The 27,535-nt window shown below is 46.4% G+C and overlaps 8 protein-coding genes across 8 annotated transcripts; 5 read left to right on the top strand and 3 right to left on the bottom strand.

The window, feature by feature from the left end:
• Positions 1–6,467: 6,467 nt before the first annotated feature.
• CkaCkLH20_09423 (uncharacterized protein) lies at positions 6,468–7,309 on the top strand (the record flags this gene model as incomplete). The annotated part of the gene is made up of 2 exons (XM_038892138.1): positions 6,468–6,667; positions 6,727–7,309. The coding sequence occupies 2 exons, from the start codon at positions 6,468–6,470 to the stop codon at positions 7,307–7,309; spliced, it is 783 nt and encodes a 260-aa protein (XP_038742721.1).
• A 213-nt stretch (positions 7,310–7,522) lies between these two features.
• CkaCkLH20_09422 (cytochrome p450) lies at positions 7,523–8,669 on the bottom strand (the record flags this gene model as incomplete). The annotated part of the gene is made up of 5 exons (XM_038892137.1): positions 7,523–7,594; positions 7,665–7,985; positions 8,047–8,280; positions 8,334–8,397; positions 8,452–8,669. 5 exons carry the CDS (start codon positions 8,667–8,669, stop codon positions 7,523–7,525), a joined length of 909 nt encoding a protein of 302 aa, XP_038742720.1.
• A 1,454-nt stretch (positions 8,670–10,123) lies between these two features.
• Positions 10,124–11,141, top strand: CkaCkLH20_09421 (uncharacterized protein; the record flags this gene model as incomplete). The annotated part of the gene is made up of 4 exons (XM_038892136.1): positions 10,124–10,354; positions 10,420–10,883; positions 10,945–11,015; positions 11,068–11,141. The coding sequence occupies 4 exons, from the start codon at positions 10,124–10,126 to the stop codon at positions 11,139–11,141; spliced, it is 840 nt and encodes a 279-aa protein (XP_038742719.1).
• A 551-nt stretch (positions 11,142–11,692) lies between these two features.
• CkaCkLH20_09420 (flavin-binding monooxygenase-like family protein) lies at positions 11,693–13,699 on the top strand (the record flags this gene model as incomplete). The annotated part of the gene is made up of 1 exon (XM_038892135.1): positions 11,693–13,699. One exon carries the CDS (start codon positions 11,693–11,695, stop codon positions 13,697–13,699), a length of 2,007 nt encoding a protein of 668 aa, XP_038742718.1.
• Positions 13,700–14,012: 313 nt separating this feature from the next.
• CkaCkLH20_09419 (xenobiotic monooxygenase subunit family) lies at positions 14,013–15,335 on the bottom strand (the record flags this gene model as incomplete). The annotated part of the gene is made up of 1 exon (XM_038892134.1): positions 14,013–15,335. The coding sequence occupies one exon, from the start codon at positions 15,333–15,335 to the stop codon at positions 14,013–14,015; it is 1,323 nt and encodes a 440-aa protein (XP_038742717.1).
• Positions 15,336–16,111: 776 nt separating this feature from the next.
• Positions 16,112–17,850, top strand: CkaCkLH20_09418 (high-affinity nicotinic acid transporter; the record flags this gene model as incomplete). The annotated part of the gene is made up of 3 exons (XM_038892133.1): positions 16,112–16,359; positions 16,411–16,561; positions 16,615–17,850. The coding sequence occupies 3 exons, from the start codon at positions 16,112–16,114 to the stop codon at positions 17,848–17,850; spliced, it is 1,635 nt and encodes a 544-aa protein (XP_038742716.1).
• Positions 17,851–18,264: 414 nt separating this feature from the next.
• Positions 18,265–19,189, bottom strand: CkaCkLH20_09417 (CFEM domain-containing protein; the record flags this gene model as incomplete). The annotated part of the gene is made up of 5 exons (XM_038892132.1): positions 18,265–18,355; positions 18,424–18,806; positions 18,880–18,947; positions 19,027–19,063; positions 19,124–19,189. 5 exons carry the CDS (start codon positions 19,187–19,189, stop codon positions 18,265–18,267), a joined length of 645 nt encoding a protein of 214 aa, XP_038742715.1.
• Positions 19,190–22,180: 2,991 nt separating this feature from the next.
• Positions 22,181–26,431, top strand: CkaCkLH20_09416 (uncharacterized protein; the record flags this gene model as incomplete). The annotated part of the gene is made up of 1 exon (XM_038892131.1): positions 22,181–26,431. One exon carries the CDS (start codon positions 22,181–22,183, stop codon positions 26,429–26,431), a length of 4,251 nt encoding a protein of 1,416 aa, XP_038742714.1.
• Positions 26,432–27,535: the final 1,104 nt, after the last annotated feature.

The raw sequence follows: 27,535 nt of genomic DNA, 5'->3' as shown, positions 1-27,535 counted from the left end.
TCTAACTTCAGTAGAACAATAGTCAAGTATTTCCTTATTAAGGTATTCTTCAAGGAAGGGTTCAAACCACTAGAGGGCTCATCCCTTAAGGAAGGTAGACGCATAAATAACCTTCTCAGTTCCATTCTTAAAGTTACCATAATAGAAATTCTAGTAGTTCTTAACTTAGATAAGGAATCCCTTAAGCTATCCTAGGGATCCATCAAAAGGATTAGGAGAGTTAAGTCAAAGCTTCTCTCATCCTTCCATAATAGGGGTAGTAACAATATTAGCAGCAGCTTAAAGAGTGCAGTTCTACTATTTAAGTTCCTAGGTACGCTAGTTAGACAGGCGCATAGCGGCCTAAAGTTCTTCAGTAGCGCGGGCGTTAGCGTTAAACATTTCCTACATCTATCAGATATCGTAGTTAGCTCGTTCAAGCTGTTCCTTAAGCGCATCGTCGTCGTCACTATCGCTATCGTCTTTCATTCTCTAATCCCCAAGTTCTTAAGCAAGGTTCTTCTTAACGGGGGCCTTCCCAGCGCCAGAGGAGGATCCAGTGCTAGGGGTCTTTCCAGAGAGTTACAAAGACATCATAATACTATTAGTAGTTTTCAAAGGGTAACTTACTAAATAGGAGCAATCAAAGTGTTACAGCTAGCTAACTAACAGTAGGTTTATATTAGCAGTAAGTTAGGGATTAAGAACTATAAACAGTATCAAGTCGTTCTATAGGGCTATTCAAGTAATCATAGGTCTTTAAAGGTCTTAGTGATCAGTCAAGGCCTCAACAAGAGTCATAGAGTAGTCATCACTTAGGTATAGCTAAAAGTACCAGTAAGAGTAGTCACAAAGTTGATTGCTGAAGAGCTATAGAAGTCTATCCTTGAGCCAAGCTCCAGTCCATCCTATATACAAGTCCTTTTTCTAGTACATGCTCTTTATACCTTAGGTCGAGCTAGATCATTCTAATCGAGAATGATCGTTTAGCCCCCAAGTCTATCTAGATCATCTTGATCCAAAATGATCCTTATCTTATCGTCACGTGACTTGCACCATAGTTCTTCCCTTCCGAGGATCCCTGACCGTCCTTATGTCACTAGGTTACATATGTCCACGTTAGCCGCCAAGAGCCTGGCGGGGTTGTGTTGGTAGCTAAGCCCAACGGGTCGTAACATTATATTAGAACCTATACTTATTATACCTAACCCTAAGAAACCATTCAAAGTTAAGACCAACTCCTTAGACTACGCTATAGGAGGATAGCTAGGCCAACAAGACAATAAAGGATAGCTATACCTATATACCTTCTTCTCACATAAGCTATATAGCCTAAAACTCAACTATTAAATCCACAATAAAGAACTTATAGCAATTATTAAAGCATTTAAGGAATAGAGACCTTAACTATTAGGAATAAAGTATAAAGTTAAGGTCTATACTAATTATAAAAATCTTACCTACTTTACTATATTAAAAGAACTTAATAAATAATAGATTAAATAGTCTAAATTCCTCTTAGAATTTAACTTTAAAATTATCTACTAGAAAGGTAAAGAAAATAGAAGAGTAGACGCTCTCAGCAGGAGATTAGACCATAAAGTCTAGGTACCTAAGGAAACCTAAGTTATCCTCAAAAAGGATAAGGAAGGAGACCTTATGCTAGCAGTTAGACTCTTAATGATGGCCAGAAGAGATAGTACTAGCACGACTAGAAGAATGTCTCCTAAAGCTATTAGGGAGGTACACTCTGCACCTATATATAGCCACTAAGGCGTAACTAAGATATAGAAACGCATTAGATAACACTATAATAAAACGGCTATATAACAAGAAGTATCTTTAGCAATTAAGGACTATGAGGTCTGCGCGAAAAGCAAACCTAGCTAACACCAGCCTTATAGTAAGATATAGCCGCTCCTAGTGCTGCAAACCGCATAGGAATCTATCTTATTGGACTTCATTACTAAGTTACCTAAGTCCTAAGAACTAATGACTAAGGTCTACTATAATAGTGTCCTAGTTATTATTAATAGACTTATAAAGTACTTATACTTTATACTATATATAGAGTCTAGCACTATAGAAGACCTTGCCTATAAGTTTCTAGAGGTAATTATTAGCTAATATGGAACGCTAAAGGAAATTGTGTCCAATAGAGATAAGTTATTTACTTCTAAGTTTTAGAGATCCCTAATCTCACAGCTTAGATCTAATTATAAAATATCTACTGCTTTTTATCTATAAACTAATAGCTAAATAGAATAAATTAATTAGATTATAGAAACCTATCTATACTACTATATTAACTACTAGTAAGATAACTAGGTGTAATTACTACCTATAGCCTAGTTTGCCTATAATAGCGCAGTAGGAGAAAGCATAAAAGAATCCCCATTCTATCTAAACTATAGATTTAACCTAATAATCTATAGAGAACCATAATAAGGCCTAGTAGCTCTAAAAGCTATAGTAGATATTAATAAACTTAAGGAAATCTAATAAGAACTCCTAAAAGAACTTAAATTTATATATAAATAGATATATAAATATGCTAATACCTCAAGAGTTAAGGGACTAACTCTATAGGAGGGGGATAGTATATACCTTCTCTATAGAAATATTAAGATAAAACGATTAAGTAATAAGTTAGACTTTAAGAAACTTAGACCTTTTAAAATTATATAGAAGGTATCTAATGTTAACTTTAAATTTATACTACTAGATATTATAAAGTGCTATCTAGTCTTTTATATTTCACTTCTTAAAAAAGCACTAATAGGTTTATATATAAAAGACTATATTATTATAGAACCCCTTAAACTAGAATATAAAGTTAAATAAATTATTAACTACTATAATAATAATAGAAATATAGAATATCTTATTAAGTAGAAAGGATATAGATATAAAGATAACTTATGGGAACCTATTAAGAACCTTCAGCATTCCCAGCAGATACTATAGGAGTATTACCAGGCAGTAGGAACCTAAGGTTAGAGAAACCCTCACCTAGACTAAAGTTTACTAATAATAAGTTGTTAGGGGCACCCTAAGAAGATAAGTCTAATACTATATGTAACTCCTTAGTATCTAACGTATGCTCCTTAGCCTCCTACTCCTCTATAGATTATATACTATAATAAATTAAGTCTAAACTATACTCTTTTAAGAAACGTTTATATTTCTATAAATAAGATAAATAACCCATTATAGTAGCTAGCTGTATCTAGAGAAGCTTAAGAGCCTCTTTAGCCTCTTGCTCCTCCTGCTCAATCTTCTTCTGCTCCTTAAAATAATAATTCACTATAGTTATTAGTATAGAAAAAATAGAAAACTAAAATAAATAACTTATAAGCGTTTGCTATATCTCCCCTATTATAGTTAGATAGACTATAGCTTGCGTATTTGTTGTAGCGCTTGGAGTTTATAAGGTCTATTTTGTATACCTAGTTAAACTAGAAATATAGAGAGCATAGCATTACGTTATAACTATAGAGATTAACTAATTAACTAAGAGCTTAACGATTTTGCTTTATTTTAGTATAATGAGCCTTATGTAAAGGCTTAGAAGGTTTTTAAATGCAACCTAATATAGTGTTAGCATTATAGAAATAAGGAAGTATAATTAATAACTCCCTAACCTAGGAGTAATAACCTATTTATGCTGGTCTTAAGGATAAAACCTTTAGAGAGGAGACCTAATGTTATAACCTATTAGGCTTAGCTACTAATATAACCCCGCTAGGCTCTTAGCGGCTAATATAGATATATATAACCTAGTGATATAAGGACGGTTAGGGATCCTTAGAAGGGAAGAACTATAGTATAAGTTATATAACAATAAGATAAGGATTATTTTAGATTAAAATAATCTAGATAGACTTAGGGGCTAAACGATTATTCTTAATTAGAATGATCTAGCTTAACCTAAGGTATAAAGAGTATATACTAGGAAAAGGACTTATATATAGGATAGACTTAAGCCTGGCTTAAGGACAGACTTCTATAGCTCTTTAGTAATTAACTTGTGATTCTCACTTAAGACTTTTAGCTATACCTAAGTAATAATTACTCTATAACTCTTATTAAGGACTTAACTAATTACTAAGCCCTTTAAAGACCTATAATTACTCAACTAGACCTATAAAAACGACTAATTACTATTTATAGTTCTCAATCCCTAACTTACTGCTAATACAAACCCACTGTTAGTTAGCTGGCCGTAACATATTGTGAGTGATAATCACAAGTTGATTGCTGAAGAGCTATGGAAGTCTGTACTCGAGCGGACTTGAGTCCATCCTATATATAGGTCCTGAACAGTTCCTTTGATGTTGGATAGCTGGGATAGCTCATATCCAACATATCTATGGATAGCTAGGTATCGAGCAGCAGTTAGACAGGCAGGGGTCATTGTGTGTATATTGATGAGTATGACGAATGAATGGCTATGGGAAGAAACCCGATATCTATATAATGAATGTACAATCCCCTAGATAAGGATATCCTTGCTGACCTTATTCATACCTCTAGTTAAGCATAAGTCAAGTTACTTGAGGTGAAACAATTGCTGTAACGAATGTGCTGGGGCAGCCTGACACTAGGATAGCTCTTATCCAACATATCCATCTTGTCCTATATCCGTACTGTTCCCGAGGTCACGTGACCTATTCCATATGTAACGACACAAGGATCTTCCAATAGAAGCAGGGATAATACAACAGGCCTTATGCCTCCATTCTGAAAGCCTATATAGGTGCTAAGTGAACCCTCTATATATCAATCTTTCATCCCTAATGCGCTCATGCCCATATACCCAGATATCTAGTATCCGGCTTCATATGATGCAGCTAAGCGACCATAGCTTACGTCCGTATTAGTTATCTCCTCGCGCTCTCCGTTACACCATAGTTCTTCCCTTCCGAGGACACCTGTGTCACTGCTTATATATGTCCTGCGTTAGCCGCCGAGATCTAAGGCGGGGATATTCCAACGTGTTATGCCTAACGGGTCGTAACATTAAGAATAGCAAGCTATTATTATTAGTTGAGATATCCTAGGATATCTTTATCTCTATAGGCCCACTTACGCCATACTAATTTGTTCTTTAGAGGATTAATAGAGTCTAATAGATAGATATATAAATAAGGCCTCCTCTAATGCTTCTTGCCGTTCTCCTAATCTTTTCCTAGTATTAATAAAAGTTTTCTTAGCGATTAGGCTAATAGGATGCCTAAAGTAATAGTAACATCTTTTACTTTTGATTTTATTAATCTTACTTAATATAATAAGATATTAGAACTTATTAACCTTACTTAAGAGCATCTAGCTTAGACTATAGTCCCTCCTAGAGCAGTAGTTATTAACCTTACTTAAGAGTATCTAGCTTAGACTGTAGTCCTATTTAGAGTAGTAATTATTAATCTAACTTAAGATAATAACCTCAGTAGCTTCTACTCTAAGGCTCCTAAGAATAGAGGCCTAGATATACCTCTTCTTACCTTAGGGGTAGATATAGACGCTTATAGTATATATACCTACTATAGATTATTGCTCCTAATAGAAAAGATAATAAGTATATATCTTATCTATAGATATATAAGTTATAGCACTCCTATACTAAGATTTAAATATACTTAACGTAATATTTAGCTAAGCTATTACTTATGCCTTAAATGAGTAGAATCTAGGTAATACTCCTTATATTATAAGCTAGGCAAATAATAAAGGGAATTTATCTTTAATATTAAGTATCTAATCTACTTAGAAGTAATATATAGTTAGGATTAAGTCTATATGCCCTATAGGTATATTATATATAAGAGTTACTATAGGTTAAAGATTTATCTATTCTATTATAAAGAGATAAATCTAGTTATATAGCCTATATCTAGTAATTAAGATCTTATTCTCAGTAGATAATCCTTCCTAATATTAGATAGTTGCATAATAGCCTAGTTTGTGATGCAATGCAAGATGGTAGTGCATATGCAAAGCCTGCCGAAATTTAAGCAGTATGTGCAGTGCTTGCACAAACGCAGTGGGCGCTTCATTAAAATACGCACCATTCATGGGCAGAGTGAGCCTGAGCAGCTCAGTGCACATGCCTGAGCCGAGCCTGATTTACAGCAGCAAGAACGCTAACCGAATTCAGCGGCAAAACCTCGCCCAATCAGTGAGACAACCGCGGTCACCCGGCTAAGCTTTACACCGAATATCACGCGGAAGAATGCCCGCCCCATCACCGTCTTTTGGCAGGCACTGGCCATTGCGAAGGCTATAACAGAATCGACATGGATAACCATCGCCAAGACCGCCATTGCGCCAGCTTTTGTCAAATTCGTAAGCCTTCATTACCTTCAAACTCTTTGAAAGCAAATAGAGGATTCGACTAACGGTAGATTTCAACCATAGGAACTTACTTTGAGTGGTCTGAAGAGAGGCCTTTTCCCCACTCAGAGTGCCACTACCCGATCAAATGTGGCATGACCGAGTCCGAATCCACGAGCTGGAGCTACAGGTGGGGTGGTACTGGCAAGGTTCAGTATGAGAAAGCTCTCAAGATCGGCATCACTGGCAGCTACAGCTGGGGTGAGAGCAAAGCAATGGGCCACAGTTGGAGTATCAACTTGAAACGAGACCAATGCGGCTACTTCACTTTTATTCCTGTTCGCAAAATCACGTGGTAAGTTCTCTTCAAGCATATGAATGAATCAAATGCTTACGCCGTTCAACTATCATCAGTGGCACGATGTCCGAGGGTAAATGGACGTACCAAAGTCGGAGATCGCTCTGTAGTGAAGAAGGTGCTGAGCACATCGGCAACTACTGCGCCGATCAGATGTGGAATATCAACGACAACGGAAAACTGGTCCCCGACGGCGTCATTATCTTCGTCTGGACGAACTGTCTCACACGGGAGCCTCTGCCCATGGATAAGCAGGATCCTGCTTATCGTGCGCCCGGCGTCGCCCTCGATGTAAAGACGCTGCAGAGCCTCCAGCAAGGCTGGGTCTGGAACACTTGCTATCTTTGGGACATGGGTAAGGACGGGAAAAAGAGACTGTTCATGCGCGGCTCGGGTTTTCGCGATGACATGATCGGCGCCAACGGCGAGAAGCTGTTCAAGGCCGTCAAGGAATGTACTAAAAACAAGATGGAGGGCGCGAGCTTTGACTGGTACTACAACGGCTACCCGAATGACTCTCCCAAGGTTCAGGGCGCTACTTGGCTTTTCAAAGCAGATGTTCCAGAGAAGAGTGATCCGGATTGTTTTGGGAGACATTTGATGCTTATGGGCGCTGTCACACAAGATAAATGTCAGTGAGCTTCCGCCTTTAATGATGGCAGTGCCAGTTTCACCACCAAAGGCAAGGCCACAAGAGTCGGACAAGGAAACGAGTTTTAGAAACACTGGGGCTTCAATGTAAGCACTTCAGGAGAACGTTGAAAGCTACCATAAACCGTGTTACCATTCCTGAAGCCATTCCATAGTCGCTTAGCAGGTGTCTTTAGTAGCCCATCTCCTACTTTATTTGTATCACTGCCTTCGATCTCGAATAACGACAGACATCGGCGCGCCGGTGGGCTCGAACTTGAAATTCCGAACCAGCTAAGCAATAAGACTGAATTAGAAATCGGAAACAAAGAAAGAATTGGGTATGACAAGTTTGCATGCTCACCTCAGCAAATACTTTGTTCAACTCCATAAGCGCCACAGACTTGCCGGTACACTGCCAACGGCCCGCGCCAAAGACAAGCTCAGTTCGCTTCTTCCAAGCCTGGACAGTGTTCAGATCAGCTTCCAACCATCGTTGAGGTCGGAAGTCATCAGCGTCCTCGCCAAAAATGTGTTTGTCGTGGGTCACGGACCAAATGTCATGGCCAACTCTCGTCCCGGCAGGCAGCGACATTCCCTCGTATATATCTCCTTCTGGTCCAACTTGTTTCATGACCAAACCTGTGAAAGGGGGCTGAACACGAAGACCCTCCCAGATGACGGCCTTTGTTTCTTCGTCAGCAGGAGTCTACCATGCCGATGGCTAGTTCATTCTCCGGACTTACTTGAAGAAAGGGCAGACTTTGGGCTTCTTGATAGCTGATAGGATCCGAAATTCTGCCCTCCGCAATTCCATTCTCAATCTCTTGTGTGAGAGCCTCGAGGACAGAAGGGTTCGCGAAAAGGTGATGCATTGTCCACTTGATGGCTTTTGCTGCCGTGTCGGAACCGGCAACCATTGGGAACATGACCTCGGATTGAGCTGAGCGACGGTCAAGACCACGACGAAGAAACGAACCCTGTTCAGATTGTTACTTCAGATGCAAAAGTCAGCTGGCAGAGGCTTGCCTACAAGTAAGTCGGGCTCGTCCTTTGCATCAGGTCCAAAGCGAGCGTCGACGTGCTCCTTGGCAAGTCTGCACAAGTTAGATCCATCGTCCCAATACGTGGAGAGATGTGTGTGCACTCACCCCATGATCTTACCAAAACCACTCTTATCAGTTGGTTTGGGCCCCAAGAGCCTCAAAATGGTATCCGAGTTGCTGATGAACTGAAGGGTCGGTATATCGGTGAAGAATTGGATGTAGTCTATTGCCAGATTCGACATCTTGATCAGCCCAAAGATGTCCTCATCCTTTTGGAGGAGCCCAAGGGGCTGTCCGAATGACATTGTCGAACGAGCATCCATGGCGTAGTAGTCTGCAAGTCGACCAAAGTTTACTATCAACTGCTCTGCGATCTCTGGGTATACTTTATTATGAGGCCTTGAGGTATACTTGGATCTAATCAACCTGACTAGCTCCATTATTCCTGAGTCGATACTGGCCTCTAAGCCGGGAATGTCCTTCCCAAGGTATCCAGGTTGCAACTTCGTCCTCAAGGAATGATGAGCTGACTTGTCAAGGACGCTGCCCATCATGTCGTGATACGGATCCAGCCGGGTGGCTCTGTACCAGCTGCTTCGTCCATAAGTTGACTTGGCTGCCGACATACGCCTGATGAGGTCTACATCAGACGTAATCAAGTCGTTTGGACCTATGCGAACGACTTTGCCGTATTTCGCTGAGAGTTGAACGTATTTGGCGTATGCGCGGGAGAACTGAGCACGGATCCGGAACATGGGCCAGTACGACCATGAACAAAGGAAGGGGCCGGGAATATGCGAAAGGCGAGTCCATGATGTGACAGTCGTAGTGAGCAGGTACACCACACATGCCAGGCCGAGAAGTAGGATCGGGAACATTGTCACTCAAGAAAATCCAGCTAACAAAATGTGGGAAAGATCATGGCTGAACCCGGAGTCTGAAGTCGGAGGGAGCGGTGAGATATTGTAAAGTTAATGGAGAGATAAGAAGTCCGAATAAGTGACAGGAAGAACTTCGGTTGGCCTTGGTGTCCAAAGACCATGGCTTTATTGAACACCCCAATTGGCCATAGTATTTCTTGTCATCCGGCCGTCAAGGATCAGTTTAGGCTAGATCCTATTCTCATGTCGACTGTTATCGTCTGCAGGTTCGTTGTGACCTACGCGGTGAGGGCTGAAATCTTCCCCTGCTGAAAATTTCACTCTCTTTTGGGTGGAGAGGAGCCACCACAAAATCGACCATGCCGTTCTGAACCGGAACCCACAGACTGCTTGACTCGGGGATCAGGGGCGCAAATGATGATTATCGAATGAATGAACAGGGGTTAAACTGTTGATTTGGTCTGCATTGAATATCCCATCGGATCGAGGGCATCATTCTTTGTCTTTGGCTACGACACTTGGCTCTCGCAAGATCTCGATATCTAGATGCTGACTAGCGGCTTGTAAGCGACGTTCTGTACTTCAACACCATAAGCCAGCCACTCACGCCGAATTGACACCCATGGATGGGAATTTTAAAGATGATCCACAGTAAGCTGACTGGATCCTCTTGCCCGAGATAGGCAATATCCACTAAGCAAACGGGGCAGTTCATATTGATCCGTTGCAATACGATACCTAGAATCCGCGTCTTCCTGCCTACATATCCTGGACGGTGCCAAACGCATAGCTAAAATCATCAGAGACCGAGCCAAAGGAACGTTAAATAGGCTCCTCCTCCTGCCCCAGTTTCGCTGTCAAGTTGCTCCTGGATCCACCAACGTTAATTCGACAACATGCTTGACTCGCCGTCAGTTGGCGTGGATAGAAGCATGGAGAGTCTTCGTGAGAGGCTTTCGTGTCTGATTCCCGCGTTTCTCACCTCAATCAGCTACATATCCCCTCCTGATGTCAACAAGGAGATCCTGCGAGAGGCCTTACTTGAACAAGGTCGCCAGAACGGTGTCCATCTTGACTCCGACGATGCCTCGCTCATGCTGTTTGAAGCCGGGCTAGCAGTTGCGGCGGTAGAGTCCCTAAACTCTTTCAATACGCAGAAGTAGTACCTTGAAGTATACTGACTTTTGACCAGGAGATGTACCCGCTCCATCCCCTTGACATTCAAATCCACATCGGCCTGTTCACGTGGCTAGGCTTCATCATTGATGACCAGAATGCAAAGTTTGGACCGGACTTGGAGATGTTTCAATCACGATTTCAGAACGGAGAACAACAGCCGTCATCACAGTTACAATGCTTCGCCACTGTGCTCAGATCAACGATCAAGTACTATGATCCTGTCATTGCCAACTTAATCGTGCTCTCTGCTCTTGCATTTGTCAACTCAAACGCCATTGAGATTCGGCCGCAGTACCAATCGATTGTCGTCACACGTGATACGGTCAACTGGCCGTATTACTTCCGAGACAAGGAGGGTCTCCCCGAAGTGTACACATACTTCTGCTTCTACAAAGCCATGTGCCCGGATATCTCAATGTTCCTCCCGGCTGCACCCGAAATGGGAAAGTTCATCAACTTGACCAACGACATCCTATCGTCAGTGCCTATCAATCCCACTTGTCACATGTTTTCTGTGATGTTAACCTTGAACTTGCAGTTTCTACAAGGAGGAAAAGGCTGGAGAAGACCGCAACTACATTCACAAGACGGCGATGGTCTTGAACTGCAGTCCTTTGTCAGTGTTAGAATCCGCAATGTTAGAAACAGCGGCAGCATACAGTCGCTCTCAAGCCATTTTACAAAGTTGTCAAATGTGCGCCAGCATTTGGCATGCATATGCAATGGGGTATATAGCGATGCACTTCAACACCCGCCGCTACTATCTGTCGGAGTTAGCGATATAAAATCAACTTTCAGACAAGATTTCTCCCTTAAGATGTGACTGCATGCGCTCATAATCATATTTTCTTTGTAAGCAACAGAATGACGCTTGTATTCCTCCCATGACATCACAACATGCTGCAGATGCAGTATTTCAGGGAAAGTCGAATCAAGCAGTCGGCGCAACAGATACAACCGGCCAGACTATCCTTGCCAGCATTCCTTATCTCTATGCATCATGCGATGTCGGCGCGAAAATAAGTGTATGCGACCAACACGTGTCGCTTGCGTGCTCAGAAAACAATGGCGCATTGTGGACCTATGGATGGCGTGCCTTCAGATAGTGTCAGCAATCCAAGCGATCTTCGATAGCATCTACGTATATGAGAAGGCATCATTGAACAGATGAACGCGAATTGGAACTAGATTTAGCTTCAGAACTCGCTGTTCATTCTATCTCTTGAGATTGCGTCTATTTTCTTCAATCGAGTGTAAGGTTTTAACTTTTATTACAAAAGTCAAGAATGGCGAATACGACGGCACAAGATCCAACCAACAAAGTTGATCTCGTCAAGTTGGAAAGCGTGCGCAGAAAGTATGCCGAGGAAGCAAAGAAACGCCTGCGGCCAGAAGGCGCTGCACAGTTTCTGCCACTCAACGAAGCTCAAGAAGATCGACTCCACTCCCTTCTCGATGATCCTTGGGTAGACCACGCGAAGCTCAACGGCGGAGCAACCCCTATTAGCGACAAACAGGTGGTCAGGTTTTTCGTCTTGGGCGCAGGCTTTGGAGGTCTACTTTACGCTGTGCGTCTCATTGAGTCTGGTGTGGCCACCGCAGACGAGATCCGGCTCGTCGACGCAGCCGGTGGTTTCGGCGGAACCTGGTACTGGCATCGATACCCTGGGCTTCACTGCGATCTTGAAAGCTACTGCTATCTCCCCTTACTCGAGGAGACCGGATATATACCGAAGCAAAAGTACGCTCCGGCTGCTGAAATTCGGGAGCACGCTGAGAGAATCGCACGACGATGGAAACTTGACGACAAGACTCTGTTCAGATCCGACGTACAACGCGTCGAGTGGAATGATAAGAAGGAGCTCTGGAGTGTGAGCCTTACTGAGAGACGTGGGCCCGGAGCAGAGTCCATCCGGCACAGCGTTCAAGCACAGTATGTTTACCTGGCGGCCGGCGTTCTCACCAAACCTCAAATCCCCAAAATCCCCGGTCTTTCATCGTACAAGGGAGACATATTCCATACCTCAAGATGGGACTACTCCGTGACTGGCGGCTCTCAGGAAGACCAAACACTCAGCAATCTGCGCGACAAGAAGGTCGCGATCATCGGCACGGCTGCCACAGCTATAGGGGCGATTCCCACGTTGGCCAAGTACGCGAAAGAGCTGTACGTCATCCAGCGAACGCCGGCATACGTCAAACCGCGGAACCAACAGGTCACCAACATCGAAGATTTTCAAGCGGGCATTGCGAACAAGAAGGGATGGCAGTTTGAAAGACAGATTAACCTCAACCGACACATGACCAATGCGGTCCTGCCTGGCCAACCCAATCTTGTCGACGATGGCTGGACTGATATGCCTGCTTATTCCGCAGTCATGGGATCACCTTCTCATGGCATTGTCGATGGTTCGCCTGAAGAGCAACAGAGACGAGCTACCTGGTTCCATGCTTTGGACTTGCCGCATATGGAAGGTGTACGGGCTCGCGTCAGCAACATCGTAAAGGACAAAACCACCGCCGAGAAACTGAAGCCCTGGTACCCTTCATGGTGCAAGCGACCGACGTTCAGCGATGAATATCTGCAGGCATTCAACGAGTCCCATGTACACCTGGTTGACACGGACGGCAAGGGACCATCTCACGCAACGGATAAAGCCATTGTTGTCGCTGATAAGGAATATCCTGCCGATGTCATCATCTTCAGCACCGGTTACTCCGTCGCCGGCGGTCGCACCGGTGGAAGCCCTGCGGGCAGAGTGGGCGTGCAGGTGTTGGGCCGAGAGGGCATTTCCATGGACGATAAGTGGCGGCAAAATGGCCCTGCAACACTTCATGGATACGCAACCAATGGCTTTCCAAACCTGTTCTTCTCTGGTACATCTCAAGGCACCATCACGGGAAATAACGTCTTCATGCTTGGCCTCATCGCTGGGCACGTAACTTACATGATCTCTGAAGCAGAGAGACGTGTGGGCCATGGCAAGAGAGCTATTGTCGAAGTGACCAGAGAAGCAGAAGAGGAGCACAGTGAGGAAATCGCAAAGAGGGCACCGTTTTTCTCCTCTCTTGCTGGGTGCACGCCAGGGTACTTCAATGGTCATGGGCAAGCGGCCTCAGATGACCCGGAAGAGAAGAGAAAGCAAGCAAGAGGTGTTGTATGGGCTGAGGGTACCGTGTCGTTTCTGAACTACATTGGCAAGTGGAGGGATGAGGGAAAGTTAAAGGGGTTGTCTGTCGAAACCAGGTCTGGACTCTCATCGACTGACGTTCAGAGATTGTCCAAGCTGTGAGTGGGCAAACTACAGCATCCACTTGTTATCTCAAATGTCAATAAATGTAGATAAACAAACATTTCTTGAAGCCAGTTAAAGCACTGATCAGCGTCACCTCGAATTTTTCAAACTTGTTGATTCATCAGGGTACATTTAGAAAAGACAGGTCATGCTTCGCTGATGGTCTGTACATCTCACCAAGGGGATAGTTCGAATACGTTGAGGGTGATAAGAGGTCAAAACCGCCACATTCAATACTACAAAGTGAGGATAGCAAGAAATTCGAAGCCGAGCTTTATTCCAAGAAGCTAAAAAGGTTGTATAAGTACAATCAGAGAGCTTGGACGTAACGGTTGACGGGTCTTGGGGATCCCAAATTCTCCCTCAATGTCTTCCCTTCATACTCCTCCCGGAAAATACCACGTCGCACCAGCTCAGGTACGACATGATCAGAAAACTCTCTGAGACCATCTATCAAGCGTGGTTGAATGACTGCGAACCCATCGGTAGCACCCTGTTCCAGCCATGCTTCTAAGTCATCCGCAATGGATTCTGTCGTTCCGATAAGCGGTCGATGTCCAAGTCCAATAGAGCAACGTTCAGCCGTCTGGCGTATCGTGAGATTGTTGGCCCTTGCAAACGATGCGATTGCTGCCGAGCGGCCTTGTGAGAATGTGGCAGAGTAAGACTCGGGAAATGGGGAGTCAATGTCTACGTCCCCGAAGTCAATCCCGAGGTTCTTCACCGCAACTTCAATCGGCCATAACGAAGTCACCTCTTTCAGTCTGCTCTCTGCTTCTTCTTGTGTTTCTCCCCATATGACAGCAACGCCGGTGAGAATGACAAGATGGTTTGGATCTCTCCCAGCCGTTCGCGCTGCGTCCTTGAGAGCCCGGTATGTCTTCTGCCCATCCACGATGGAGTAGTTGGCGCAGTAGATCAATTCAGCCGTCGAACCGCCGAAAGCTATGCCTTCAGGTGATGTTCCGGCTTGGGCAATGACAGGGTGACCTTGGATTGGACGCTCGACCTTCAGAGGTTGGTTGATTTTGTAAAGTCCGTCGTCAATGTTGGGCCAGTGGACCTTCTTCAGATCCACGTAGATGCCAGACTCTCTATTTCTTGGTAAGGCATCATCCTCGAAGCTGTCCCAGAGCGTTTGAACAGCATTCAAGAACGACCTTGCCCGCTTGTACTTCGCTGAGCTGTCTTTCACCTCGTCAGGCGGGACACCCAGGTTGACGGAGCCAGGTCCGGGAGTGGTGACTACGTTCCAGCCTGCACGCCCGTGACTGATGTGGTCTAGACTAGCGAGTTGACGAGCAACATGAGTGGGCTCATTGTCGCTGACACTTGCCGTGTACACCAGACCAATGTGTTCGGTCCTGGCAGCGATTGCAGAGAATAGTGTAGCCGGCTCAAAACCACTGACACTCCAGAGGTGTTTCGCGAGGTCTCCCGTTGGGAACGATGCTCCGTCGGCAAGGAAAAGAGTGTCAAATTTTGCGCGCTCGGCTAGTTGTGCGTACGAGATGTAGTAGTCGACGTCGAGGCTCTCGTGTGCGTGCATATCTGGATGTCGCCATATCTGGGTTTGAGCGCCAGAGTAAATGAAGGCCGCTAGGCGAAGCTTCTTCTTCTCAGCGGTAGCCATGGCTGATGGGTGGTTGAAGAACTGAACTCATCAAAGTGAAAGTAATGAAATGGTTGAGAAATCAGGATGAAATCTTTCCTTTCCTCCCCATCATCTACTTGATTATTCCGGGTTGGCCTATCGGGAATTAACGTGAATACGTCGGCTTTTGATAAGTAAATCAGCACGCCTTCGGAAGGATGGCTGACGTTGCGATCACGCCATGGAATGCATCCATTAATGGATAGGCTTGATAGATATTGATCGCTCACGACATTCATGTAGCGATTGAGAATACCTTCAACCCTTGCAAAGGTCACTTTTGGAGATCAATGAATCTGTTCATCAAGCCCGATATCGCTTTATATGACCTCGGTGAAGTTGCCATACACATACTGATTTCCAGTCACGTCATCATCGCCGCGAATTCGCATATGCGCTAAGTACATGCCTTGCAGATGATGACCTTGCGTCCGGAGATATCGTTAATTGCCGGGCCTGTAGGGTGTCTAAACCAAAGTTTCAGCCTACAATTCGTCGAGCCAGCGTTAGATAGCGGATGTGAATTTGAGCAAGCAGTTTCCGTGATATCAAGTTCGGTTGAGTACCGGGGTGTCGAGCGCGCAACCTGAAGCTTGCAGCACGACATCCATACTTCAAATCGCAGGATTCCAGGCTGGAGGTTCTCGAATCGCGTGTTCTTGCAATTGAAAGGCATTAAAAAAGTGCGTTATGTCTTGTTCGATAGGAGTTTCTGGAAAGTGTCATTCCCGAAATATTGAGAACAAATCGGCATCATGAGTTTCCAACGGCAATCCGGGGAAAATGACCACCGTTCAAGCTCGAGCGTCGATCAAAGCCAGAATACATCGATACTTGCACGCGAAGTCGGAAAGATAGTGCCGGTAACAACTACAGATATTTCCAGTCTAGAGGATGTCTCACGAGATCTGCGCAATGATCCCGACGCTCGCACCGCCTTTCTTGCGACTTTCACCGCGGAAGAAGAGAAGGCGATCATGAAAAAAGTAGATAGGCGGTTCTTGTGAGTCATTCATCGTTGTAGCATTGCCCTAATAGGCCTGACCAGAACCAGTATCTTGATAGGTGTTATGTTTATGGTTAAGAACATCGACTTCGGGAACATTAGCATTATCAAGACAATGCAGGCGGGGCTGCCTTCCAACATTATCACGGAGCTCAATATGACACCTGACGATTACAACTGGGTAGCAACGATCCAAGGAGTGAGTTTCCTCGCGGGTAAAGTTATGGCACACGCTAATCTTCGTGCCTGCAGATCCCCTACATTATCTTCGAGCTTCCCAGTAATCTGGTTCTCAAATACATGACCCCTCATGCTTGGGAGTCTCGCATATTTCTTACATGGGGTATCGTCACCGCTTGTTGTGGAGCTGTCAATACGAAGTCCCAAATTCTCGCCCTTCGATTCCTCGTTGGGATGTTCGAGGCTGGGATGTTCCCAGGAGTAATTACGACCCTCAGCTATTGGTACAGAACCGACGAAGTCGGCCGTCCTCTGATGTGGTACTTCGCCATCTCCAACCTTTCGAATATCGTCGGAAGCCTCATTTGCTATGGAGCAAGCTTCATGAATGGCCTGCAGGGTTTAAGCGGGTGGAGGTGGGCTTTCATCCTCGAAGGCGTCGCCACTGTCTTGTTTGCCGGTGTCATTTTCTGGGTGCTCCCAGACTTCCCGAAAAGTCCGAGGAGTAGCTCGTGGCTCACACCACGTGAGCAGCAGTTTCTCGAAGCCAGACTGCCTCCAAGTGCTCCGTCGACAGCAGACAAGAACTGGGACACAAGGGAAGCATGGGCAGCTTTCAAGGCCCCAACAACTTGGGCCTTTTTGCTCGACCAAACTCTGATGAACCTCGCAACGTACGCGCTCAACTGGTACCTCCCAACCATCATCGCCGGTCTTGGTTTCGCCAAGCTTCCAAACAACTTACTTCTTAACATCCCACCGGCGGCTGCTGGTATCTTCGCTATGCTAATATGCGTCCTCGTCACCTCCCGTGCGTGGGCTCCACGGCCTCTGATGTGCATCTGCACCGTTCTTGGGACGATTGTGTGCTTCATCCTATTCTTCTCAGTCTCCGGAAAGGCAGGGCTCTACACTACATGTGTGTTATCGCAGTTCTTCTCGAGCTCTTACTACGTCCCGTACTGGTCCTGGCGAACTTCGATCATGACTGGTTCCACGGGTGCTAGTTTCGCGATCGGCTTGCAAAGCAGCGTCGCACAGCTTGGCGCGGCAATTGGACCGCAGTTCTTTCAGTCGAGGTGGGCACATAACCGCTATCGAAACAGCTTCTTCATTGGTTTTGCCATCACACTAGCCGCTCTGGCGACTAATACCTGGACCTGGTGGCTCACAAGACGGATAGAAAGGAGGGTGGTGGAGGTTCGGAAAGACACACTCAGGGCTAGAAGAGAAGGAAGGGCCTATGAAGGGCGCGTCGACATCGATGTATTGGGGGACAAGAAGATCAAGAACGGTTCGTGGTTCTAGACTGTGAGATTTGAAACCAGCGAGCGGCATTGATGATACATCACGAGAAACTTGGGTATGATATTTTTATGGAAGCTCATATGGAGTAACTCAACATAAACCCAGCATGCGTCAGTAATTGACTACATGAACCTTTCATGAAATCTGTATCGCATCGTTCGAGTGTTCCGTTGTCGCTTTCAATGGTGATATTGGGCCCGCCTCCTCAACGCACTCCCGATTGGCACTAGACCTCTTACTACTGCTAATCACAGGTTTCTTCTTTCCTTTGAAGAAGCGCATGAACTGGCGGATACCGGGTATGCATGCCGTGAATACCCCAACACACAACTCGATGTCAGACCAGATGGATATTGGTAGAGCGTCAACTGTGGTGTGAAACAGGTAAGTTGAGAGTCAATACGTCAGCCAACATTAGTAGTACCACATACCTGTAGGGTTGGCGAAAGCACCTGCCCAGTTAACCTGAATGGCTCGAAGACGAATGATGCTCGTAATGGTAAGGCTGTAGCCACATTGATCAGTCACTGTCAGTGAAGTGCTGCTGAGAGTTCCAAAACGTTGAGAACTCACAATAAGCCAAGACTGAACATGGCTGACGCAGCCCATTTATCACGTGTCCTCATATTCATCTTCCACACTCGAACAGAGGGTATAATAAGTATCCAAACGTCGAGTACAATATTGATAGCGGCGTGAGCGACGGTCAAAACAATGACGTTGATGCAGTGGCCTTCATGAAACCCCTCCGTCAGTTTCCAGACGAGGTCCACTGGGCTGCACTGGAAGAGGCCGGCGAAGAGGAACGTAGCCCCGATCATGGCGTTGATGGCCTGTGTGCACCAGAGAACTATGCGAGTTTTACCGTCGGTGAATATTCGAAGGAGGAAGAATATGATAGAGGCCTTGATCAGAGCCATGCATGAGTGGTACAAGATCTGAGCAATGTAGCCTGACTGAAGGCAAGGTACGTGTAAGTGGCTCATGATGCAGATAATAGTTTCAAAAGGGGCCACAGGGGTTTATTACCAGAAAGAAGTCGCTCATTTGCTTGAAGGTGATGGTCCACACGTCCTTTCCTGCTGCGCCCTTCTCTACTGCAAATAAATGGTTAGAGGAGAAAAATGAAGTGAGATCTTATCCTTGATCTCGCTACAACGTAAATGGGCAACTTACAGATCTCGTCATCTGGAAGAAACCCAAGCAGAAATATCTAACCGGTTAAGTCAGGTTTGCTCTCGTCGATTGAGACTCAATAGGCTAGGAAACCCACGTATGCTAGTAATACAGTCACATCATCGGCACCCCAGCGAGATAGCCGTGCGAATTTGATCGACATGCGTATGATTGTGGCGGGAGTGGATAAGCCAAAGAAGAGTATGTACCGAGTCAATCTCATCGCCTCGTATTCTTCATGTCGTGGAGCATCACAATTGTTCCACGGAAGACCTTGCGAGACTAACAGAGGAACACTGTTAATGGACATTCACTTGTAATGAGAGTATGGTCTAGAAATATCGACTTACTAGACACATCCTCCGGTGAACAGGTTGCGACTATGCAGGGATCCAGCACCCTTTGGAAAGATTCGTCCTCGCACAGGCATTGCGAGTTTGAGAGGTCACACTTAGTCACAGGCGTAGCCTGCACAAAGCAAATGGACTAAAAAATTGAAAATGTCAGCAAGTATTGACGAGAAAGAAGGTCCAAGTGAGGTATGACTTACAGCACATGCCGGGACCGGCACGGAAGATGGGGCAAGAGATGCTGAGGAAGGGGTGCTCGACTCTGCTCCAACTAACGAACATGAGGCAACGACATACGCGACCGCCGAAACGCGTTGTACCAGATGCATCACTGCAGCCGAGAGGCATCAGAGGGACTTTTCGGCATGGATTCGAGATGTCTCCAGTCTATCGTCCGTAGTAAAACAAACAGTCGACCGCAGTATCTAGCATTGAAGTGCCCGGAGCCACCGGGGAGATGTATCTGGGATATTGGATATTCTGCGTTTCCCATCATGAACAGAAACACACCCCGACACCAATGTCAAGGGTCTGGGAAATCTCGATTTGTGGCTGGGTCCCTGTCAAAGGCCATCTAGCAGGTGGCGCTATGTCTCGAGGCTGGGCATGCAGAGGTTTTCCCAAGTAACTGATTTCTGGCTTGGGGGCAACATTGTTGTTAGGTTATTATGTCATTTCTGCGACGACTGGCTCTGCTTGTGGATGTGGGCGAAGGTCAATCTCAAGGCTTTCGGACCGAAATTTGGCTGCGTACACTGGCTAGGTGACTTTTTATCAGAATCATTAACTGTTTGCAATGATGCAGCCTTCTGATTAAGCCTTCTCTATCCTTCGCTGGACGCATGCGGATTTGAAGACACAAATTGAATTCCGGGAAACAAAGAGGCTGATGAATGCAGTCTATGTTCATCCTCATCGTGGCGCTAACAACTGCGTGGCTGGAATGCCAATGCAGTAACCCACCGCGACTCATATTCAATAGATGAATACCTGCTAAAATATTCTGGTAGATATCAGCGTAGTCTCAAAGCCTTCTCTAATACCCCACGGGTAACATGAGGGCAAGTCAAGAAGATATCCAAATATATACTACGGTATCAGGCCAAAGTTTTACCCCCTCGTTGAGTACTGCGCCATACGATTTTTAGTGCGGTACATTACTTAGAAGCAGATCTACAGCCACTATAAGCTAGGGCTCTTGTCTTCTCGGGGGCGTACAGATTCCATGAGACTGTGGCTTGGGGTTTTACTTGCCGACTAGACCATAGTACTACCAGATAGTATGTTTGGCCCAAATCCATAGCGCGTCAGGAGCCACAAACGTCGCTCTCTCAGGCAGATTTCCGGCTTAGTATATATTCTCAAGTTCCAAGGCGGTGGGGCTTTGGTTTCGATTGATACAGGCACACTGTGTTCTTCTAACTGGAACGATACATCGTCCAACTGACCATTCCTAACGAAACCAGTTGGACGGAAACCTTGAATTTATGTTACTTTATGTTGAGCAGCCCACCCCCGGTTATCTTCAACATTCGCCGCTCTTCGATCAACTCTGAAGAATATCCCAATAAATTCGGCGTAGTTCTTACCGTGTCCCAGGAGCGGATACATCTCATCTTGAGCCCTCATTGCCGCTGTCAGAACTAAGATGCCCGTGTAGACCGGCAGCCACTTCAAAGACATACGCAAGACAGATTTTATGAGCCCAATCGTTGAAGATCAAGAATTAGCCTTCATAACTTTGCCAATCTGCGCCCATGGAGGACACGGCCAAGGCAAGCTCGATGATTTGATCATGCCGTGCCGCGATGCCTTGTCTCGGAAACCGTATGAGAAACCTGCGTCACTGGATCCGCATTCGACGGTGGTCGCCCGTTTTACAACCTTGCTTGACCATTCAACGGTTGTCACGCGCAACTGAGTGACGGACAACGCGGCGGTTTTCAACAGAAAGCGAGAAACAATGTTCTTCATCAAAAATTAAATACCTTGATTTACTCTTTAACAGATGCAATTCTCTGCGCGATAAAATGCAGCCACCCTTGTTCTTTTTGGCTCCCCATACCCAAGAGTGCACACCTTTCTCCATTCTTCTTCTCCGTCCTTCGCTGCATGGTCCTTGATCGAGTCGTAACCAGCGCAGGACCTGAACAGCCCGCCAGTCGCGAAGCGGTGCGCACTTTCCAAGACTAGCCTCATCGTCAGATGTCGTCCAGGTGTTATAGACTCTCCCGTTGCTTAAAAATATTGCGACTTCCTCTCGCAAGGGATGAGGTAGGAGCTAGATGTGCGGACGGGCGGACGAGCGGGTGTATTGGTGAGTTCTTAGGTAAGGAGGCGCACTGGGTGGGTGACACGTGAGGTATGAACGGTTGGTATCTATCTGGAGATGACCCTCAAAATCTGCAAGTGTCATTCGCCCAGTTGCTCGGCCCCGTCACCCATCCGTCCACCTGCAGCTAATGCCAAGATGGCAGCCTCAGCCATAAGCTCGAACCGAAGCCTTTCCGTTTCGTTCTTCCTCGCCATTTTCTCTGCTTGCACATACTCTCCAACAAAGCGCCCGGCCTCGCTGCAAGGCTTCCATCAGTAGACCTTCGCCACAATCATGAATCACAGCTACCAGTTCTAGCAGATTCAGTTGCGGGTATCGCATCTCTCAACGACTTTGTACGTGACCAGCGGGATGTTCGATGTTAGGATGACGCTGACTGCCTACTTCTAGCCTGATCCAGCGGCCAGCCCTCACCGATTTGGGCCTTCCGATCTCTGCGACGATGTCAATACCCCTGTCGGACTCCTCAATGGAGCCGAAGAGAAAGCACCCTCACGAGATGTCTGACCATGAGCCAGACATATTTCCCCATAAAAGACGCGAACTCGAGCGAAACGCAAGACCCAAGCTCGCCCATCATCAATATACTGTGGGCTGGATATGCGCCATACACACGGAATACGCCGCAGCGCAGGCGCTTTTGGACGAAGAGCATGTTCATCCATACGATCTGCCCCCGACCTTGAATGACGGGAACCACTACACATTCGGCAGGATCGGGCCACATAACGTTGTGATGGCCGTCTTAGCGGAGATGGGAACTGCAGCCGCGGCAGCGGCTGGAACGAATATGCAACGCAGCTTTCCCAAGATCGAGATCCGGTTGATGGTGGGAATCGGCGGTGGCGCTCCAACTCGAAGCAACGATATCCGTCTTGGGGATGTCGTCGTCAGCACTTCTCATAATGGGCAGAGCAGTGTACTCAAATACGACTATGGAAAAGACATACAGGGCCAGCGCTTCAAACATACTAGCGTCTTGGATCAGCCGCCTCAGCGTTTGCGTGGGGCGGTCGTTGGACTCCGGGCTCGGTACTTGAGAGATGGTCACGCAATCGAAGAGACGATCAATGGTCTTCTTCGTAGCAACCCAAACTTGAGCAGCCACTTTGCCCGCCCAAACCCAGACAGCGACAAGTTGTACAAAAGCACTTTTGTTCACCCTCGGAAATCTACAGAAACCTGCGTTGCAATTTGTCAGCATGACCCCTCAAATTTCGTGGAGAGATCTTCACGGACCGGAGACAAGCTGGTTATCCATTATGGCACGATTGCTTCAGCAGATCAGGTGATGAAGAACGCCAAGACCCGGGACAAACTTGCAGCTAAAGATTCTGTATTGTGCTTCGAAATGGAAGCTGGAGGATTAAGCAATACCTTCCCTTGCTTAGTTGTTCGCGGCATATGCGATTACTCGGACTCCCACAAAAACAAGGAATGGCAAGGATATGCAGCGATGACAGCTGCGGCGTACGCGAAAGATCTTCTTTACGAGCTCACTCCACTGTGGTCTTCGTCTCCCGTTCGTACCTCAACTGAGTTTCAGCACCCGAAGGCTGCAGCTGATAGGGAAAGACCGGTCGACGAGCGGAGGAAGCAACTGCTGGATTCGCTGAGCTTCGACCAGATTGACGCCCGGCAAATGACCATCAAAAAAGCGCACGCTAAAACCTGCAAATGGGTGCTGGAAAGTTCTGAGTACCTTGACTGGCTAGACCATACCAAACGCGAAGACCATCGTGGGTTTTTATGGATCAAGGGAAAGCCAGGCACGGGGAAATCGACGTTGATGAAGTTCGTCTCTGAAAATTATCGGAAGACAACGCGAAAAGGCACCCTCATCACATTCTTCTTTAACGCACGAGGCGAGGAACTGGAAAAGTCGACCATAGGGATGTACCGATCACTCCTCTTTCAACTCATCGAGGGCCTTCGTCAACTTCAGTCAGTCCTGGACTTACCTGCGTTAATGACAATAAACAATAGGACTCGCGAGTGGACCGTCGAATTCCTCAAGGAGCTGCTTGAAGAGGTATTCCGGAACCTTAAAGATGAATCTGTAACATGCTTCATCGACGCACTGGATGAATGTGATGAAGATCAGATCCGAGACATGGTGTCGTTCTTTGAGAGCGTCAGTGAAACTACCACGACAATGAACATCAGCTTCCAAGTCTGTTTCTCGAGCAGACACTACCCTCATATCACTATTTCGAAGGCAGTGAGCCTCATTCTAGAAGGACAGGAAGGGCACAAAGATGACATCATCAAGTATGTGCACAGCGAGCTGAGAATAGGAGCCAGCAAGATGGCCCAGCAGGTCCGCGATGAGCTCCAAGAAAAGGCATCCGGGGTTTTTATGTGGGTGGTCTTGGTCGTGGACATTCTGAACAAGGAACACGACCGCGGTGACATTCTTCAACTTCGGCAAAGACTCCGGGAACTCCCCGGTGACCTCGATACCCTATTCCGCGATATTCTCATCCGCGATAGTCGTCGCAGGGATAAGTTGCTTCTATGCATTCAATGGGTGCTTTTCGCCAAAACCCCGCTCAGCCCAAAACAACTTTACTTTGCGATATTGTCCGGAACTGAAAGCCATGAGGCATTATCTGATTGGGACCCTGAAGATATCACGGCCGATGTCATGAAGCGATCCATCCTCAACTCGTCAAAGGGCCTCGCTGAGGTTACCAAATCAAAGACTCCAACTGTCCAGTTTATTCACGAGTCAGTGAGAGACTTCTTGTTGAAACATGGTGGACTCAGCCAGGTCTGGCCCGAGTTCAGCGGCAATTTTCAAGGGCACTGCCATGAACAACTGAAAGTCTGCTGCCTCAATTATCTAGCTGTTGCCACGGCCATGGAGGTGGGCAAAGATCTCCCCGAGGCCTCGCCCAAAAAGGCTGATGAACTCCGTGAATCAGCAGAGGATATGTTACCTTTCATTCGATATGCAACGCAGCAGGTCTTGTACCATTCAGACCAAGCAGAAGAATCAGGAGTCAGTCAGGTTGACTTTTTGCAAACATTCGATCTTGCTGGTTGGACTGCGCTGAACAATCTTTTGGAAAAACACAAAGTCCGTCGACACAACCCGAACGTCAGCCTCTTGTACATCTTAGCTGAGCAAAACAGAGCCAATCTCATCAAAGTTGAGCGCTCAAAACTGGCATGCTTCGAAATCGAAGCGCAAAGATACGGGGCACCGATTTTTGCAGCTTTAGCTACTGGGAGTTTCGAGGCTGTACACGCACTCTTAGCTGCCCTCAAGGAGGCAAACCCCAACAGCCCAGCACTGAAACAGCACACACAACAAAGCACTGAACCCTACAAATCATCCCGCGAATTTGTCTTCTCAGCAAGGCGAGGCATTTTCTTCAGTGCTGTGGAGCTTGGAAATGAAACAGTTGCTGCTCTCGTCACCGAGCGTGGAAAGGTTGACATAGATGCTGCAGTCAAGCCTCAACTCAGGACGCCACTATCATACGCCGCCGAGAAAGGCCTTTCGAAGATAGTCCAGTTTCTTATCGAGAGTGACAGGGTTGAAACTGACCGCAAGGATAAAGACGGAATGACACCCCTGGCGCATGCTGCCAAAAACGGACACGATTCTGTGGCCAAAATGCTTCTTGAGACTGATCAAGTTGATCCTGAGAATGCGGATGGGACTGGCCGAACACCCTTAGCACATGCTTCCATAAACGGACATGATTCTGTGGTCAAAATGCTTCTCGAGACTGGTCGAGTTCATCCTGATAATGCGGACGCATCTGGCCGAACACCCTTAGCACATGCTTCCATAAACGGACATGATTCTGTGGTCAAAATGCTTCTCGAGACTGGTCGAGTTCATCCTGATAATGCGGACGCATCTGGCCGAACACCCTTAGCACATGCTTCCATAAACGGACACGATTCTGTGGTCAAAATGCTTCTCGAGACTGGTCAAGTTGATCCTGATAAGTCGGATGGGTTTGGCCGAACTCCTTTCAGTCATGCTTGCACGTACGGGCACAAGTCTGTCGTCAAGCGGCTTCTCGCAACTGGTCGAATCGATATCAACCACCAGTCTGAGATTGGCTTCACACCATTATGGTATGCCGTGGAAGGAAACCATCCGGCTGTTGTTCAGCTTCTTCTTGAAGCTGATCAGGTCGAGGCGGACCGCAAAGACAATGAGGGTGAAACGCCACTGTCATATGCTGCATCTCATGGGCACCGGTCCGAAATTTGCAGGCTTTTGCTTAGGTCTGGCAAAGTCGATGCGGACTCGAAAGATGCCTCAGGAAGAACACCACTCTCACAAGCTGCAGGCGCTGTTGCGGCCGATAACATCAAAATTCTGCTGGATAGTAACCAGGTCGAGCCGGATTCTAAGGATGATCTGGGCCGAACACCACTCTCATATGCTGCGTCTACTTATTCAGATAACTTAGCTGAAGTTTCTTATACTATCGAACTTCTTCTCGGCACCAATAGGGTCAAGATAGACTCTAAAGATAACTCAGGTCGAACACCGCTGTCTCATGCCGCCGGGAAGTTCAAGCCCGATGCCGTCTCAGCATTACTGAAAGCGGGAGCTGATCCTACGCTGGAGGACAAGAGCGGACGGACACCTTTATCCTATGCAACGGAATCCGAACCCATCTTCAAAGACGAGAAACAACGGAGGACGCGCGTGATCGAATTGCTACAAGGTGGAATGAACATCTCATAGAAGAACATATCATGATCGAAGTTCAGACGATCTGATAATTGTATGGTATTTTGCAAATAACAATATTAGTTTGCCAGCGAGTGAAGTATTCAAGTCTTGTTCTAAATGACTGTACCTCGTCAAAATCTAGATGTAGAATATGCCAAATGGGAGCCATTCATTTCCCTGAAACCAAAAAAAAAATAGAAGAGCGTCAGGACGTTTCATGCCGATACGCTGAGTGTCATCACTCTCGCCAATGAATACGCAACCAACAAAAGACACCAATAAAGACACCAATGAGAACACACCTGCGGCCAACCAACCCAGAGGACGCACTCATCAAACCATACAACTCCAAATAGCCCAGGCTAAAGCTAACCTCCCCACCTACACACCACCAAACTAATCCGTCTCCTCCATCCCTCTCTTCCATTCCACAACGTTCACACATTCTCCCACACCTTATTGCGCGTGGATATGCCCCGGCTATAACAACGATACCAACCAGCCGTCGTGAATATCGCTGCAGCCGCTGTCGAAACCCTGAGCCATCACCAATAGCAGGCACCCTGTCGTCCTTGTGTGAAAAGCAATCAGACATTCAGATTCGACCGGTATCAAGGCTTCGTTGGAGGTGGGTGGAGCCGAGCGAAAGCCATTGGAACTCTCAAACACGTTTCTGAATTCCACGAAGCGCTTCTCCCGAAGCAGAGGGCCGTGGATGCCCCGAGACGCATTCATTATAGGACATAAGATATCACAAAACGACTTAGCACACGAGCTCCGGATTGCTAGATGGCAACGCATTTACCAGTCGACCAAGGTCCGTACGATGGAGACGATGGACTGAAAGACAGGTCGGGATCACACATCCGGCAAGACGACTTCACGCGTTAAGCGGAATGGGAACACATGGTGACTAAATAGAGGCATGATTCATTCGTCTGAGCCAGTTGGGCTATCGCGGCCTACCTAGAGCAATTATAAAATACAGGAATGTCAACGTGAACGAGTCACAGCGTACTGCGCTCGCGTCTCCAGATACCGGCTCAACCCGCGGTCCAAAACTGTTTCCCGATCCCCGAAAGATGCCATCCGGCTCCAAAACTGACAAGGGTATGT

This window comes from Colletotrichum karsti, assembly GCF_011947395.1.
Source record: "Colletotrichum karsti strain CkLH20 chromosome Unknown Scaffold33, whole genome shotgun sequence".
Taxonomy (NCBI): Eukaryota; Fungi; Ascomycota; class Sordariomycetes; order Glomerellales; family Glomerellaceae; genus Colletotrichum; species Colletotrichum karsti.
Note: the sequence above shows the minus strand (reverse complement) of the source record. Positions and strands in the feature narration are given on the sequence as shown.